Raw genomic sequence first — 17,347 nt, forward strand, 5'->3', positions numbered from 1 at the left:
ACTTCTGCTCCTCATCGTCCCTGTATTGGTACAGTCTTGCTCCGATGCCGGTCCTTGTCGCATCCGTCTGAATTCCAAACTTATATCCCGGTCTTATCAGGTATAGAGCCGGTGCTTCGCTAAATGCTAGCTTCGTTTGCGTGAACGCACTTTGGTGCCGTTCGGTCCAATTAAATTTACGGTTCTTTTTGAGCAATTTCTCTAACGGTTCGGTCAGTCTGGAAAGATTCTTCACGAACCTTCGGTCCCAGTTGACTAGACCCAAAAATGACTGTAGTCCCTTCTTGTTACGTGGTCTCGGGAAGTTTTGTATAGCCGCCTTGATTTCGGCGTTTATTTCGGCTTCTAGCTCGGTAAATGTATGTCCCAAGAATTTTATCTGCTGTCGCGCGAATTCACATTTGTCGCGGTTCAATCTAAATCCCGCTTCGCGCAATTTCGTCAGTACGTAAGCCACGTGCACGAGGTGCTCCTCACGGTTGTTCGACGCGATAAGAATATCATCGAGATAGACTAGCATGAAATCCGCCGCCGATTTTCCCAACGCTAGACCCATCGCTCGCGTGAAGGATGCCCCCGCGGTCTTTAATCCAAATGGCATTCTACGAAACACGTACGACTGTCCGTTAAACATAAAACCCGTATACTTTCGCGAATCTGGCTCCAAGGGTATCTGCCAGAACGCCTGCGACACGTCCAGTGTCGTAAAATATCGTTTTCGTCCGATACGTCGGAATACCTCCTCAATCGTCGGTGGTTGTGCGTGATCGTCGACCGTACGCTTATTCAATTCCCGTGCGTCTAGGCATAACCGTATCTCACCGTTGCGCTTTATCACAGCCACCAAAGGACTGATATACGGTGTCGCGGCCCTTTCTATGATACCTTGCGCCTCGAGTCGGTCGATGTGCTTCGCTACCTCACCATAATGCTTCTCTGGAATCGGGTAGGTCTTTCCCTTAAAGGGTTTTTCCGAATTTAACACGATAGCGTGCCGGTAATGCTTGACCTCGCCGATCTCCGGTCTAAATATCTCCTCGTTATCGCGTAATATCGCTTCTAAACTCTCCACTTCACCGTTCAAAATCATTGCGTTTATTCGTGACGCGTTTCTAACTTTTGCCACGGCGTTATCCACGGCTGTCGGATCGAATTCGAATCTCGCGCCGCTCTCGTCGCATTTCATACGCATTCGGTACTTGATTTGGAAATCTAAACCGAGTATCATCCGATAAACCATGCGTTCCACGATATAGAACTCGTGATCGTATGTATCGCCTAAGTATGTAAATTCTAACCGTACCTTGCTCGTGATTACGGCTCCCTTCTCCGCAAATGCTCCTCGCAGTATGAACCTCCTTATCGGAATCGTGTCCAATGTCTTACCTTTGTCGCTCAGTACGTCGTACAATTCCTTGGTCAGCGCCGATAATTGCGCCCCTGTATCGACCAAAGCTCTCACCTCGAAGCTACCGAATCGCACGCTCATCATCGGTGCCTCGGGCTCCGCTTGCTCCTTTGCTATCTCGGTTGCGAATAACTCGTCTAAGTCCCGTAACACGGTCTCCGTTCGCAATATGCTCAGACTTCTATCGGTCGTTTCGCCGTTTCGCTCGACGATTTCTCGGTTCTCGTCTCGCGGTGTGAATTTAATAGCAGCCAGACGCTTTTTCCTCGCGTCCATCTCTCCTGTCGATGCGTTCGGCTTAGTCGCGCCGTTTCGCTCGTCCTCATCCGAAATTTCGGTAATTACGACGTTTCCCTTGCGCGTTTCACTATTGGACGCCGTTCCGCCCGTACGAATGGCGCTGTTACCGTACCGGTTGGTCGCACGCTCCGCGCCGTCGCGCACTCGCGTCGCAACGCGCGCTCGGTCGAATCCACCGTCGCCATCGTTTCGCTCTCTCGGTTGTCTGTCGCCCGTCGTGATCGCTCGCATTCTCGGGTTATCGTCCCATATTCTCGGGTATCTCCGCCATGTACGGTCGTCACCCGTTGTATCGGTTCGGGGTCCCATGGTCAGGGCCCTCGCTCTTCCCATACCGCGCGTATTCGCGTATCTCGTCGCGTTCGCGGCACTCGCGTCCACCGCGGTCGTTGACTCGCGTTCTCGCGCGTTCGCCATCGCTCCTCTGCCTTTTCGCGCTAACTCGATGGAATCGAGCGTTTCCAACAGCTCGTTCATCGTTTGTACCGTATTTGGTCTAATCTCGCGCGTTACCTCGTTTACGTAATGACTACGGAGCAAATTTATCACGTCCGCGTCGTTCATCGGCGGTTCCAACATACGCGCCTGTTGCGCCACCGCCATGGCGTATTCCGCCATCAAGATCCCTTTTTTCGGATCGTATCTACCGATATAGAGTCGCTCGCGTATCAACGTTTGTGCCTCGCGACCCCAGTAGTATCGCTTAAATTCGGCCTTAGCCTCGCTTATCGTGGATGGTCTGGTAACGCCGAACCAGTCCCGCGCGCTGTCCTTCAGCGTTCTACCGAAATAATGGAGCTGTTCGTCGTCGCTTACGCGCTTGTACGACGCCGTTGCCTCGAATCGCCGCAGAAACACCATTGGGTTCTGTTTGTCGGAGCGACCTCGATAGCACAGTTCGTCGAACGGGTTACGGAGCCAACCACCTCTCGGTAATCGAACTCCCGCAATCGTATATGCGCCCGCGCTCGCGTCCTCGCTCACATCGATCGGTCGGTCTCGGTCGGTCTCGTCACCATCGCACTTCACTTTACTCGCGTCAACCGGACCCGGAACTCGACTCACGCCCGCGGATTCACTAGGGTTTAGCGTTTTTTCACTCGCGTGGACGTCGACACTCCTCGATTCCTCGGGTATCTCGATCGTCACTCGCCGCTTCGTCCCTACCGCGCCGTAATCGCGTTCGTCGGTCCTTCGTCCGTGGTTAATCGCTTCTAACCGGTCGAGTCGCTCGTGCAGCCTTTCGATCATCTCGAATAAGTTTGACCGCATTGCGCTCGATTTCTCACCTTTATCGCGCAAAACACCGTTGTTTCGGTCCATTTCGGCCGTAAAATGCGCGTCATCGCTATCGCCCGCCGCCTGTCCCACGTCAAAGTACTGCGTCTCCGGGTACTCGCCCGTATCGCGCTCGTCTTTGGACATGACGGTCACCTCACGTTTTCGATTGATTATCTCCGAACGTATTCTACCGCTGCGGTTTTTCTTCGGTGTGTCGGCCGTTTCGTCGGTCATTTCCCCGTAATCGCGCGTTTGCACAACTCGATGCTCGGGTCGGTCGGCTCCTCGCCAAACTCGCCCTTAACGCGTCCGTAAATCGTTTTCACCGTCGCCGAATTCCTCGCGTCGCGTTCACTTCGGTCCGCGCCGTTGAACAGCCCGTAAAAAACTTCGAGGTTAGGTCGCGCGTCGCTCGCACGATTCACCCAACTCGCGTGATAAACGAACTCGCAGACACCTCGCGACTCGCGTGGTAATCGGAAATTTATCAGCGGATCGGTAAGTCGTATAGTCGGGGTTCACCACCGTCGGTAATATAGAACTCGTGTCTATCGGTAGCAGTTACGGTTACGGTACCGTATTATCGGTCCGTCTCGCTCGGACTATCTCCGTCTCTTTCTTCGTTCGGAACTCCTTTGATCTCTTTGTCGGCTTTCTACAAAAGTATGCCGCGTTTTTGCGTTCCTATCTCGACGATGTCGGCACGCTTTGATGTCGCGCCCGCACTATCGCTGTCTCACTCTACGTTCGGCTCGCTCTTTGATCCCTTTGTCGGCTTTAACTCAAAGATGCGCCGCTCCGTTTCACTCGCGTTTTCACGTGCAATTATCGATTTTCGGCTCGCTCTTTGATTCCTTTGTCGGCTTTTATATCAAAGATGCGCCGCTCTATTCTATTCGCGTTTTCACGTGTATTTATCGATTTTTGACACTTCCGCGCCTACTTTCGCGCCTTAACCCTTTGGGTTGTCAATACTTTATCTATCTCACTTTAACTTACGTTCCCGCGTTACTCTACGCTCTCTCGCGTGTTTTCTCGCGTTCTAATTACTATCTTCGCGCTATACGTCAATTCTCGCGCTGTTTACGCTTTTCCGCGCTACTTCGGTTATCGTGCCTTCTATTTACCCGCGCTCGTTCGCTCGTCGACCTCCCTCGCAAGCTGTCAACACTCGGAGTCTCCCCTTGAGCCCTGCGATCTTCGGTCCTTTGTTTACGTTTGCAAACTCGTCGCTTCACGGTCACGCTTCACCTCTCGTTCGCGCTTGATTTCTAATTACGTCGGGAACTCAATTATCTCGATTCGCTCAATTTTTACTCGCGCTCGCGTATCTCACGCGTCTGTCGCGCTTCGTTTCACTTTACGCTACTCGGACTCTACGCGCTCGCGATTCTAGCACGGTCCTGTCACGGTCGCCATTTTGGTTATTGTTGTTTATCGCGCCTGTTCGCAGTTAGCTTCTGACGCTAGTGTCTAGGGTGGTTTGGCCGAAGCGCTACCCGTTTGCAACACTACCTCGACGATGTGAATCAGGCTCGGACCTCGTTTCTACCACCGAAGTCGTCGGTGTGACGCAGCCTTCCGGAGAAGATTGTTCGCGTTCTTAGGTTTGGTCGGACCGCGCGTCACGCTCGCGCGCAATACCACTGTAGCCGGACGAGGCACTCGCGTTCCCGCGTTCCCCGTAAATATCACTTATCAACGCTTATCCGAATTGTTAGCTTACCGTTACGCTCCTACGTAACGTATAATCCGTGTTGCAGTGATGCGTAGTCCATGTGGTCGCCAGGTCGGTTTGACCGATGATTACCGCCAAGGTCAGTCTCAGCGTCCGCCCGCCTGGTCGTCCTTCGGTTCGCCTCGGTCGGGTCGTCTGGATCGCCGTCAATTACGTCGCGTGGGGGTGTGTGGTGCGGAATAATCACAAGTGCGTTTCACAACACTAAAATATTTATTTAAACACTTGGTTACACTGGGCCCTCAGCGCCCTTATGCGCCCTTAATGGTACGCTCGCCTCGCACTCACACATTCACTCATCCACGTCTTAACACACTCGCGCGCGTGTCGGCGGAAACGCTCGCGTTGACCAACGCGATGGTCAGTCGCGCGCAAACAATGTTGCCGCGTCGCGTGATCGGTTCGAGACGTTTCGATACAACGCCCGGGTCACTCGCGCGTGGCCTCGAGCAATCGCGCCCGCGTCGCGTTAATTCCGATAATACGGAAAAATCAAGAAAAGGAGTCGTCCGTGACTCTCGAGGTGTCGGTTGTATCGCGTCGTTAATTATCACAAACGCCCGAATCACTCTCACTTTCGTTGGAAGTACCGGTTGTTATCGCGTCGTAGTATATCCGTTTCTTAATAAATGTTATTAATGTTATAAATGTTATTTTATTTAAACGTATTTATAAACATGTGTTTATAAATACAGTATATCTTAATTTACTATGCACTTGCACTACAAATTAAAAAAATTTATTGTAAACATTATTATTAGTCTCACATTAGTAAAATATTTATGCATAATATTTATACATAAAGATATATGATTTTTTAAATAAAATAATGATAACACCATGCAACTTATCATTAACAGTTGTTACAAGAAAGAAAAATATTTATACTTAAATTTTTATTTTACTTGTAATCTAAAAAATATTATTAATAATGATTTATTTAGTAATTTTACATCATTTATCTCATTTGTTTTAAAGTGTTAACACCATTTGTTTAATAAAAGATGACTCTTCTAATATATATGTTAGTTATTAATAATAAATAATAACATTTATTGAGAATCAATGTTTAATTAAAATATTATATTAGGTTTTAAAATAATACCGTTATGATAGAAACTTGATAGACAGAAAAAATATTTGTAAATAAAATAATCTCTTTAATATTATTTTAGACAATACTTTAAAAATACATGATTGTGTTACATATAATTATTATTTTAATAAAGTTAATAATCTTATACATTAAAAATAAAATATTTTTAATTGTAATAATCAATCAAATTATTTATTATATTTATATCGTACTTTTTAGGTTACCTGCTACAAACTCACGGAACTCGCAACTCGCAACTTGCTCGTGATGTTCTTCTTCTTCTTTTTCTTATCGCCCAATGGATTTCTGCCCCTCTTGGAGTAAAGTACCACGCTTTATATAGCCAATGGGGCTACAGTCGTGGGGGAATGACTGCGCCCTTATTGTCTGCCTTATAATGTTGTTTCTTTCTTCTTTTCCTCGCTTATTTCTCTTGTGGTGACTGCCTTTATCTCCAACTAGTAAGGACAATCCTTTGGCTTTTGGACTCGATAAGATTGATAATTATCGTACTTATATTAAACAAGTTACACTTAAGATTAAAAGATATCATTCATTATAGCTTTATTCCACTATCCATTATAAATTCCACTATTGCCTTAGCAATTTGTTTATTCAAGTTTAGTATCAAATACTCTACCGTAAATGGAGCGTAAAGTTTTAATTCGAACAACTTATTACAAAGGTCCCCTCTTTTCTGTGTGAAATTAGGGCATATCCAAAATATATGATTAATGTCCTGAAACTGACATCCACATTCACAATCCGGTGAATTTATTAAGCCAAATTTGAATTTTGTTGCATTGGTATAGGAATATCCAGTAACCAGTCTAGAAAGGATACAAGAAAGGGTTCTTGGAAGATTATACTTAGATATACGTCTAATATTCCACTCTGAGAAGTTGTTCATAAAATGGTTGCCAGTATTGACATTTATTCGATCAAGAAAGTCTTTATCAGCCTGTTTATAATTGCCGTTCAATGATGAAATAACCTCTGATACATTAACAAAAACAAGTTCGCAATCCCTTTCCCCTGTTAGTGCGGCCTCCTTAGCTGTCCTATCCGCTATCTCATTACCATTTATCCCTTTGTGCGCAGGGCATCATGTAAATCTTATTTTATATTCTTTGTCTCTTGCCACTATCATTAGTTTTTTAATTTTATCAAACCAAGGATTTAAATTTTTGCATGTATTTTTCTGAAGATCCGTCGAAGATTTTAAAACATCTAAGTTACTTCTAGAATCCGTGCAAATATTAATCTCTGAGATCTCATTATTTAGGGCAAACTCTACCGCCTTCAATATTGCTATGGATTCTGCGGAGAACGAACTAGAATGTTGGTGCAATTTGAATTTGTAACAACATTCCCAACTGGGGATATAAATCGCACAGCCCACCAATGAGTCGCCATTTTCTAAGGGAGTTTTTGATCCATCTGTAAAGATTGCTAGTTCCTGATCTGAGGATTTAGTAAAATTAATTAAATTGTCAAAGGCGATATTCGGGTTGTTGCAACGCAGAGCCATGGGGCCCGACCTTAGGTCAATTTCGGTTTTCATAAATATAGAGTAATCAGATCTTGTGTAGGCAGGGTGTATATCCCACTGAAATAAGGATTTCTCGAAGGATTCTATTTGTGGCCATCTGTTCACAATAAATGGTATATTTCTTCTAGCTACTCTCTTAGAAATTATCAGGCTGTGCAAGTTTTTAATCTTATTAATAATAACAAACCTTTTAAGTTGGATTATTTTACATAGGTATTTATCTGATTTTATCCTAATTCTTTTAGAAATACTGGCCTGACCACTATATTTCCATGCCACTCTATTAAGTGTTGAACGAGGTAATCCCATCGCTATTTTATACGCCTGACATAGCACCTTCTCTAAGCATTTTATATGAGAGTCTGCGGTACTATAAAACCATAGGCATCCCCATTCAATTTGGGCCTCTATTGTGGAATTAACAAATCGAATACTATCGAGTGGACCCACCCCCCATGAAGGGCCCGATATCCATTTTAGAATATTTGTATACGCTTTTGATTTATTTTTTAGCTCGTTTATATGGTCTCCCCATCTAAAGCCCGCATCCATAGTAACACCAAGATATTTAACTTTATTCACTAGTTCAATAGATCTATTATCAAGTCGGATGTATCCTTCGTTAACCTGGTTCTTTTTCCTATTAAATATAATACATTGTGTCTTATTAAGTGATAATTCAAGGTCTATGGAATTTAGCCACTTCTCCAAATTAACAAATGACAATGCAATCGCTTTCTTAATATTTTCCAACTTATTGTCTGAACATATGATGGCTATATCATTCGCGAATTGTATAGTTTGACAGTTGTAGGGTACACTCCATAAGACATCCCTAACATATAAGTTAAACAGAAGCGGGCTCAGAGCAGATCCCTGGGGTAATCCTCTTTGGATTGTTCCATACCATCTTCCTGCCTCGAAAATATTTGCTCCCTTTGGTTCTAAAAAATTTCTAAGTGCACATTTATAATTCAACGGAATCTCCAACCGATTAATAGACTGAAATAACATTTGTGAGTTAACGCCATCATATGCTGATTTAATATCGAGTAGCAAAGCTCCCGTCATTTCTCCCTTAGCAAACGCTCTATAGACCAAGATATTTAGCAATGCCAGGCAATCTTCACAAGACCTACCTTTTCTAAAACCAAATTGTATGTTTGGTAACAATTTGTTCCTCTCAACAAATGTATCGAGCCTTCTAAGTAACAATCTTTCGAAAATTCTAGCCGTAACTGATCCCACCAAACACCAAGTTACATGTAACGTACCTGTTAGTTGTAATTTCCCACTCAACAATGTAATTGTAATATAACACGTGTGTTATATTGCAATTATATTATTGAGTGGGAAATTACAACTAACAAGCACGTTACATGTAACTTTGTGTTTGCTGGGGATGTAAGAGAAATGGGTCTATACCCCTTATTGTGGGGTTTCTCGTGATGTTGATTTGGCTATACCAGACAGCATTGAGTTGTCACAATTTATAATAGTAGTAGATGGCTGTGCTTATCATATATTTCGGTCCTAGAGAAAATTACTCGGATAGCCATTATCGTAAACACCCATAGGCCGGTATAGTCAAATCTTATTTCAAGATCGTCTCAAGCAATGTCTTAAGATGCTAATACGGCTCTGTGATTGGTTGATGGCATCTTAAGAGAGTACTTAAGATGATCTTAAATATAAAATCCGACTATGAATACCGGCCATAGTAATACCATAGCGCATGCGCTATGGCTTCTGCATTCTGCCTTATGGCTCCTGTAATTTTATGTGTTTCCACCTTAAGAATACCTACTTTTCTAGTGCTCTAATATGTCTATGGTGGCCTCTCTCAGTTATATATGTGTTTTGTGTAAGGGGGTTTTTTAGAGGGTTATTCTCCCTCGGGTGAGGTGGTGTGTGTTTTGTGTATGATTATGTGAGGTTATGTCTCGTACGAATTTTTAAATTATGCCGGGATAATTCTTTATCAGGATTTTACATAGTTCTAAAATGTAACAAGATTCAAGGATTGCTTATGCAAGTTGTAACAGTGACATAGCCCCGGACGACAAAAAAAATGAAGCTGGTTAAGCCAAATTGGGTTACTCACGATGGTTCATAATGTTTACTGCTTTCACATGATTTCATAATTCATTATGATTTTAAAGAATAATTTTATACCTATTTTTCATTAGGGTACCCGATATTTTCTATCGATATACATCCCAATGGGAAAAGATTTGCCACCGGTGGTCAAGGTATATTCTCTGTTGTACATCTTTTTTTTAAATAAAGATATTAAAATTATTTGTTCATAAATGTCAATGAAATACAAACAATACTTAACATTTTGTCCCTGTACTTATTATTATATTCAAATATTAGGTGGCGATTCAGGAAGGGTTGTTATATGGAATATGGAACCAGTGGTTGATGAGGCTGCAGAATTAGACTCTAATGTTCCAAAGATGCTTTGCCAATTGGACAATCATCTTGGTAAGAATTAATTTTATTATTAACTTAATTAATTTTTTTTATTATATTAACTATTAATCTTGTTTATTATATTTACTTATTGGTGTATAACTATACATACACACATATTATATATATATATATATATATATATATATATATATATATATATATACACATGCTTTTTACTTTTATTCAGCATGCGTAAATTGTGTACGATGGAGCAATAGTGGACTGTTAGCATCAGGTGGAGTAGACAAACTTATTATGATTTGGAGATTATCTGGATCAGGGGGAAGTTCAATTTTTGGTGGAAAGGCGAGTGTGGAGACTTGGCGATGTATCGCGACGTTACGTTCACACGAGGCTGATGTACTTGATCTTGCGTGGGCACCGCACAGTCCATGGTTAGCTTCTGCCTCGGTGGATAACAGCGTGATAGTATGGGATGCCTCTAAATTTCCTGCAGTGGTCGCTGTATTAAAAGGCCATACAGGTTTTGTAAAAGGGATTACTTGGGATCCCGTGGGAAAATATCTGGCATCCCAGTCCGATGATAAAACACTGAGGGTATGGCGTACCACGGATTGGACAGAAGCAGCATTGATATCTGAGCCTTTTGATGAATGCGGTGGTACAACTCATGTTCTGAGACTCTCTTGGAGTCCGGATGGTCAGTATCTAGTATCCGCCCATGCTATGAATGGAGGAGGACCTACGGCTCAAATAATAGAGAGGGACGGATGGACACAAGATAAGGACTTTGTTGGCCACAGGAAAGCAGTGACTTGCGTTGTAAGTATCATGAACATATTTTTTCTTTTATTTTATTATTAAACTTTTAATTATGTAACTTCAAGTGTGAAAGGGAAGTCAATTAGAACTAATTTGAAATAATTCATCATTTATTGATTTTATAAAAAAATGATTTCATGTAGAACCATAAAGGCTTTTGTATCATCTAGGCAAAAGCAACAGACTCAGGATTCAGGGCAAAAGGTCTTGGAATAGAACTGAACAAAAAATTTATTAAATATAATTAAATTTTCAATTTTGCTGCCGTACTCTTAAGTTTAAAACTTTCCGACACTAATACAAAAATTAAAATTTTTGATATTTTACATCTCTATGCTCTTCGTAACTTTGGATTAATTGAGTCATATTATATCATTGTTGCTCTCCGAATATTTATCACATATTCTACTTCTACTGCTTCGTATATAAAAGAAATTATAGAGTAAATTTTAATAAATTAAAATTAATTAAAAATATATGTATAAAAAATAAATACAAAAATTGTTTTGAATATATCTATGTAGAGATATAAATACATATACACACATGTGTGTGTGGGGGGTATATGTATATATATATATGTATTAAATCAGAAAATATCTTGATTTCTTAAGATTAGACTCGAGATCATTATTATACGTAATAACAAATAAATTTATTAAATTTAATTGAAAAAACAAAGAAATATTGTTTTCACAATGTATTTTTCTTTTATGTAGCTACAGTTTTAACTTAGAAAAAAAGTTTATTGTGTATTGATTATGTTATATTAATTTTTCAAGTTTGTGTTAAAAATAACTAGTTAAAGTGAAAAATTAACTTACTTAAAATTAATTAATAAGTTTAAAATTATTTTTACTTAATTAAACAATATATTATACTTTTTAACTTTATTATTTAACTTTTAACTAGTTACTCTCTCTCTATTCAACTCTGAAAAAAATCATATAATTTTAGTAAAAGAAAAATTTAGATTATCTTCATATCAAAAAATTTGAAACATAAAATAATCAAAATACATTCATGTGGCAAATTCCACTGAATGTAATATATTTCATTTAATTTTTTGTAAAATCAGTAACCAACAAGTTATTTCAAGTTGCAGTCTTCTTGATTCTCTCTGCACACATGTAAAATTAATTTTTACTTTTTTTTTATAGAGGTTTAATGGTAATATTCTACAGAAGAAGCAACCAGGTTCCTCTAAACCACAACAGTATTGCTGTGTTGCAATAGGATCACGAGATCGTTCTTTATCTGTTTGGTTAACATCTTTAAAAAGACCGTTGGTCGTAATTCACGAGTTGTTTACACATTCTGTATTAGATGCTAGTTGGTCACCTTGTGGTCTTCGTCTTGCTGCATGTTCTTGGGACGGGACAGCAGTATTTATTGAATTCACTCAACAAGAATTGGGACAACCTCTTGATCCTGCTGAACAAGTAATTACATATGCGAATTATTTTCATATATTTTGAGAGAGAATTGAATTGTTGCTTTCCTTTATAGAGTAGCTTACATGAACGATTGTATGGTAAACCATTGGTTCAAGGAGGTTGTATGGTAATGGAAGCACCAGAACTCCTTAACTTGAAACAACCGGTGTTGAATCAGTCCTCTCAAGTGTCATCTGCTCCTAGTATTTCCCCTACCATCAACTCCGTGACCACTCCTGTTAAGGGACCTATTAATAAACAAATTGAAACAAGAACTTCAGATGGTAAAAGAAGAATTACTCCCATGTTTATTCCACCACCAGCAGATACGTAAGTTAATATTTTTATCTACTTATCTACTTCTTAAAATTTTTTATTATTTATCTGTTTAATGAAATACTAAATACACTCTCGTGATGTTTTTGTCAATTTTTAGAGATACAAATATCAGTGGTAGTTTAGGCACACCAACGTTTACGAGTAAAGTACAAACCAAGAGTTCAATCGTGATAGAGAAACGTAACGACGTAGTCGCGCCCAATGTCACTTCATCATCCATAAAACCAGTTACCGCTGATACCCCAGGATCCTCGCTTACATTGAAACGCAAGGAACCAACGATACTAAAGGTACACCATTCCTCGCCAAATAAGAAGCCCAAATTCGTGCCCGACAGGAATATAGGTCAGACGTTACTGCCACCTCTGAAGCCGTCTAGCTCGTTATCCCAACAGGCGGGTCATTACGCTGTGACTGTCACCAATAGCCAGGGCCTAGCTCATTTACAAGTGTTCAAAGGCACAGATTCTGAACCGACGTGGGATCTTTATTTAGGTTACAGTGCCGTGGCATTGGCGGCATCGCCGGCTGTGATAGCCTTGGGGTTGGAAGATGGGAGTCTCCACACATTTCATCCTGCGAAGGGATGCCGACCAGCACCGCCACTGGCGCCACCGGCACCCTTGGCGAAAGTTCACGCTGTTGGAAACGCGGTAAGTTTATTTGTTTGTTCTTATGTGTGCATAAGAGAATATTTTTGTTTTGAGCATATATTCATTTTTGAAATATTAAATATTGATATAAAATTATATAGAGCCTTAATTATATATAATCTAGATATAATTTGCTTATGTGAAGAAAGTGATATAATTCATTTGTATAATTAATACCCCTTTGAAAAAAAAAAAAAAAACGATTTTTCCCTTTCAGAGCGAATACCGTCGGAAGTATAAAAGATAGAAAAACATTTTTTAAATAAAAGTTGTATTTCAAGAGTTGTAAAGAAAAAATTTTTTAATTGTTTTGTTTAACAAAATACCCCCAATTTTACATGAATGTTTCACATTGATACTGTTTTATATTATTTTTCTCGTGTGTACAATATTTAACATTTTTATAGCTGTAAAATAATTTAATAGGTGATGGTGATATCAAGTTGTGGTGCAGTTCGCGTATGGGAAATAGGAAATACATGCAGAATGATTGTTTCAACTTCGGCTGCTCATTTAGCGACGCCTGGAACGTCCCTATTGTCATGTACCTTGTACAATGGGATGCCTCATGTAGCATTTACTAATGCACGAGCATATATATATCATAAGGATATGGGTACAGTAAAAAAATAATTTTAAAAAATTGTTTTTGTATGTATGTGATTATAATGATTATTATATATTTTATACATGATTCTATACATGTATTTTGTACAGGAACATGGCTATTAATTGGAGATAGTCAGGATCCTGTGTGGCGATGGTCATCATTCAATGTACTGAGCACTTCTGGCAGTAGAGCGCCTAGAGGACCTTTATCGTCACTGCAAGAAGGACTGCTCAGAACCTCCGGAAATACTTTACCAAACCCGCGATTACCGCATAGCGCACCAAGCGTAGTTTCTTATTTGGAACAACAATTACTTACATCTAAAGCTCTTGGAAGTGCCCAAGAATACGTTCATTGGCTCATGGCATTAGTGTCATTCTTATTAACGCAAGGTGCGTATGCAATCCATATTTCATCTATATTTCTTTTTCATATATTTCTTGAATAAAGTTTATTAAAATTTTGTAAAAAAATTCTTTAAGAATTCTCGAATATTTGTTCGGTTTAAATAAAACTTTGGGAATAGTACTTATGTTATAATGAGACATTTTGAAATAATTATTTCTTTCGCCGCCTGATAAATGAAACGCAATGCTAGCCTCTTGTATCAATAAGCCCTGGTTTCCTTATGGATCAAAGAATCCATGGACATAAGTGGTTGTGAAATTTGTGATAAGAGAGGGAGGATATAGTGCTTTTTATATCTGTTTCATGTTGACACATAAGTTGACACCGTCGGCGGTTTCCATACATACCCGATGATTCCTAAAACTAGATATATTTCATATCTGCTAAGTCCTAAATTAAAGTATGGAAAAAGTTGGAGCACAAGAACATCCGTAACACATTATGTACTCACCATAAACCTAAGCTTATACTTAAAAACAAACTCAAGTTAACGCACAAACAAATCCTTAAATGTAAAAACTTACGTTAAAGATTTCTTTGTGTATTTATTTAAGTTTAATTTTAAGTATGAGCTTAGGTTTATAGAATACATAACAACGTATAACGTGTTATGAATATTCTTGTGCCTGAATACAAATTGCTTGGAATCTTCGAAAAATTATTACACATAAGCTGTAATGCAAGCACTTCGGATATCTTCGGTTATATTTGTTGATGCTGAAGGTGTCAATTTGTAGAAAGAGATGCTGAACGAATAAAAAAGGACCATTTTTTTCCCCTTACCGTTTAACAACTTCCTCACCTGTTGGAGCACCTTATACGGTATCCATAAATTCTTTGGGTCTCCTTTATTATCTTCTATTGTCACTAATTTTTTTCATAAAAACTTGTAAGCCATATGAGAATGGATGCCATATTTACTACTAATCAAGTTTGTATTATTTTAAAAAATCAAAGGAACAATTATTAAAATTTGCCTGAATATCAATAAAATTCTATGAAAATCTCATGATTTTGAAGAATAAAAATTAAATTCTGAAAATTTAACATTTTTCCAGGTATTGAACTGTTGGATTGAGTTTCTGAAACGGTTTATTATTATTCTCATCTCATGATTATTCATTCGTAACTTTTAACTCTCTAATTAATCTTCCTCGTATAAAATTAAGACAATGTTATATACAATACCTATATAATACATAACGTTTAATTTTATTTTATTTCAAGCCCTAATTTTATTTTATTTTAAATGTTATATATAAATAAGGGCATTGATCGATTAATTTATTTGTCAATTAAAATAATCGACTAATTTAAAATTTATATAATTATAATTATATATTATATAATTAATGTAATCAATTAAATTGTCAAATGATTTTGTTTAATTAAATTGACTAAGTTTTTACTTAATTAAAATAATTCTCGATTAAAAATTAATGATTAATAATTATTAATGATTTAATCGATTATTGAAATAATTATATTTTTTAATCAAACATCGTTGATTAAAAGATGTAATCGTTAACTATTAATTTTAATTTAATTATATGTATTATATTAATTATAAATATTCAAAGCTATTGGTCATCGATTAAAACTAACGATTACTAATTAATGATTAATTTTTTAATCAGCAAGAGATAATTATTTTTTATTTCTTCGGCTCCGCCATGCTTTTAATCAACAGAAGAAAATTATTTTTTATCTCTTAGGCACTTACTTTTGTGCCTATTTATATATATCTAGATTAGCGATGTAAAAGTATCAATTACAATTTTTTTTAATCGAAATTTTGACATCAGGAAAAACAATACCCAAGAAAGAGTCATAAGTATTTCACTTCACAAGACACATTTATAAAAAGTATATTACAGAAGTATATGTATAAAAATATATTATATAATACATAAGATATTTATAAAAACGTCCTGAGTTACGTTAATCCAGTGTGAGGTCCGACGTCTTCTTAATTAATTAATTGATTTAATCCACATTACATAATACAATTTATTTTATTACCCAATACAATTCATCTTACAGTCGATTAAAATTTTAATTTGATTAATGTTGAAGATTTATTTTTAGGCGACTAATAAATTTAATTGTTTATTATAATCGAGAACTAAATTTTTAATTGAAATTATTAATTGATAAATTTATTAAAAAGTTTACCCAATATTGATTATTGAGACATATATAAGATGATAATCGCGATTAAATCCAAAATTTGTTGATTAAAAGTTGGTCCCCTTCTTGTACGAGGTCGAGCTTATATTTTCAATACTTTTTTAGATGGTTTGGAGAAACGTCTGAGGCTTATTTTGGATGATCTTTTGGGCCCAAGTCATACGTCAGCTTCCAAAAGTATATGGGAGCCTGTTATTTTGGTAATATTGGTTATATTAATTTTTAATTAATTTGTATATTCATTAATTTACATATATTTATGTGGAATCTTATATCTTACAGGGAATGAAGAAACATAAACTTTTGGGCGATGTACTAGCCGTAGTCGGTGGCCATCTTCGTTGGCAAAGGTTGTACCTTGAATATTCGGAGCAATTAACGGCACTGAAGAATCAAATTAATTAACGATTCAATACAGTGCAAATTTATTATACCAAAAGCATCATCTTTTTTTATAATATCTTGTATATTTCTAAAGAATATGATCATAAAACTGTACAGTTTTTATAACATTTGTGATTTGAAATGTATGATAATGAATAAACAATTTTTAGTATCTTAACATTTATAAGAGGATTGATCTTTTTGTCGATAATGCTATTTACAATGGACGAATTACTTCAGAAAAGTAATGTAAATGTAGGTGAATAATTGTATAAGTTATAGAAATTCGTAATACATTGATATAGATAAAACTCAAAATTTTCAGGTAAAAGGGGGGATTCCAAGATGCTAGTAAACATCGACATTTAGCTTATAGGGGAAGGTAGGGCACAATGAGCAGGGGCAGCTCAGTTTGGCCTCCAAATATTATCAATATTAATAAATGATAAAATTTAATTTTTTATGAAAACTTAATCAGAAATACTTTTAGTATTTTTCACTTGACTTACAATATCAAAAAGAAAGTTTTATTAATCAATTTAGTGAATTGAAAATTCAGAGCAAAAAAAAGGTTGGCTTCATTTTTCATTCGCTCGGTACGACTCGAAAATAATAATTTTTTCAAATGAAACCAAACGTATTTAATAGTTTAAGTTTTAAACTTTCAACTCCTGTTTTTTTTTTAATC

The 17,347-nt window shown here is 38.0% G+C and overlaps 1 protein-coding gene across 1 annotated transcript; it reads left to right on the plus strand.

Annotated features, from left to right (window-relative positions):
• The first annotated feature begins 9,110 nt into the window (after positions 1 to 9,110).
• Positions 9,111 to 16,837, plus strand: LOC105839947 (protein HIRA homolog). Its single transcript, XM_036291239.1, has 11 exons — positions 9,111 to 9,483; positions 9,565 to 9,627; positions 9,755 to 9,865; positions 10,044 to 10,639; positions 11,800 to 12,081; positions 12,149 to 12,405; positions 12,512 to 13,067; positions 13,494 to 13,683; positions 13,785 to 14,069; positions 16,381 to 16,475; positions 16,558 to 16,837. The coding sequence occupies exons 1-11, from the start codon at positions 9,447 to 9,449 to the stop codon at positions 16,678 to 16,680; spliced, it is 2,595 nt and encodes an 864-aa protein (XP_036147132.1). The 5' UTR covers positions 9,111 to 9,446; the 3' UTR covers positions 16,681 to 16,837.
• The last annotated feature ends 510 nt before the right edge of the window (positions 16,838 to 17,347 follow it).

Source organism: Monomorium pharaonis, chromosome 8 (genome assembly GCF_013373865.1).
Source record: "Monomorium pharaonis isolate MP-MQ-018 chromosome 8, ASM1337386v2, whole genome shotgun sequence".
In the NCBI taxonomy this organism is placed as follows: Eukaryota; Metazoa; Arthropoda; class Insecta; order Hymenoptera; family Formicidae; genus Monomorium; species Monomorium pharaonis.

Excerpts from the sequence above, each read along its gene's own strand:
- LOC105839947 (XM_036291239.1), top strand. The coding sequence starts at position 9,447 with ATGAAGCTGGTTAAGCCAAATTGGGTTACTCACGATG. Across the intron at positions 9,866-10,043 it reads CCAATTGGACAATCATCTTG|CATGCGTAAATTGTGTACGA; the intron begins GTAAGAATTAAT and ends ACTTTTATTCAG. Across the intron at positions 16,476-16,557 it reads TATGGGAGCCTGTTATTTTG|GGAATGAAGAAACATAAACT; the intron begins GTAATATTGGTT and ends TATATCTTACAG.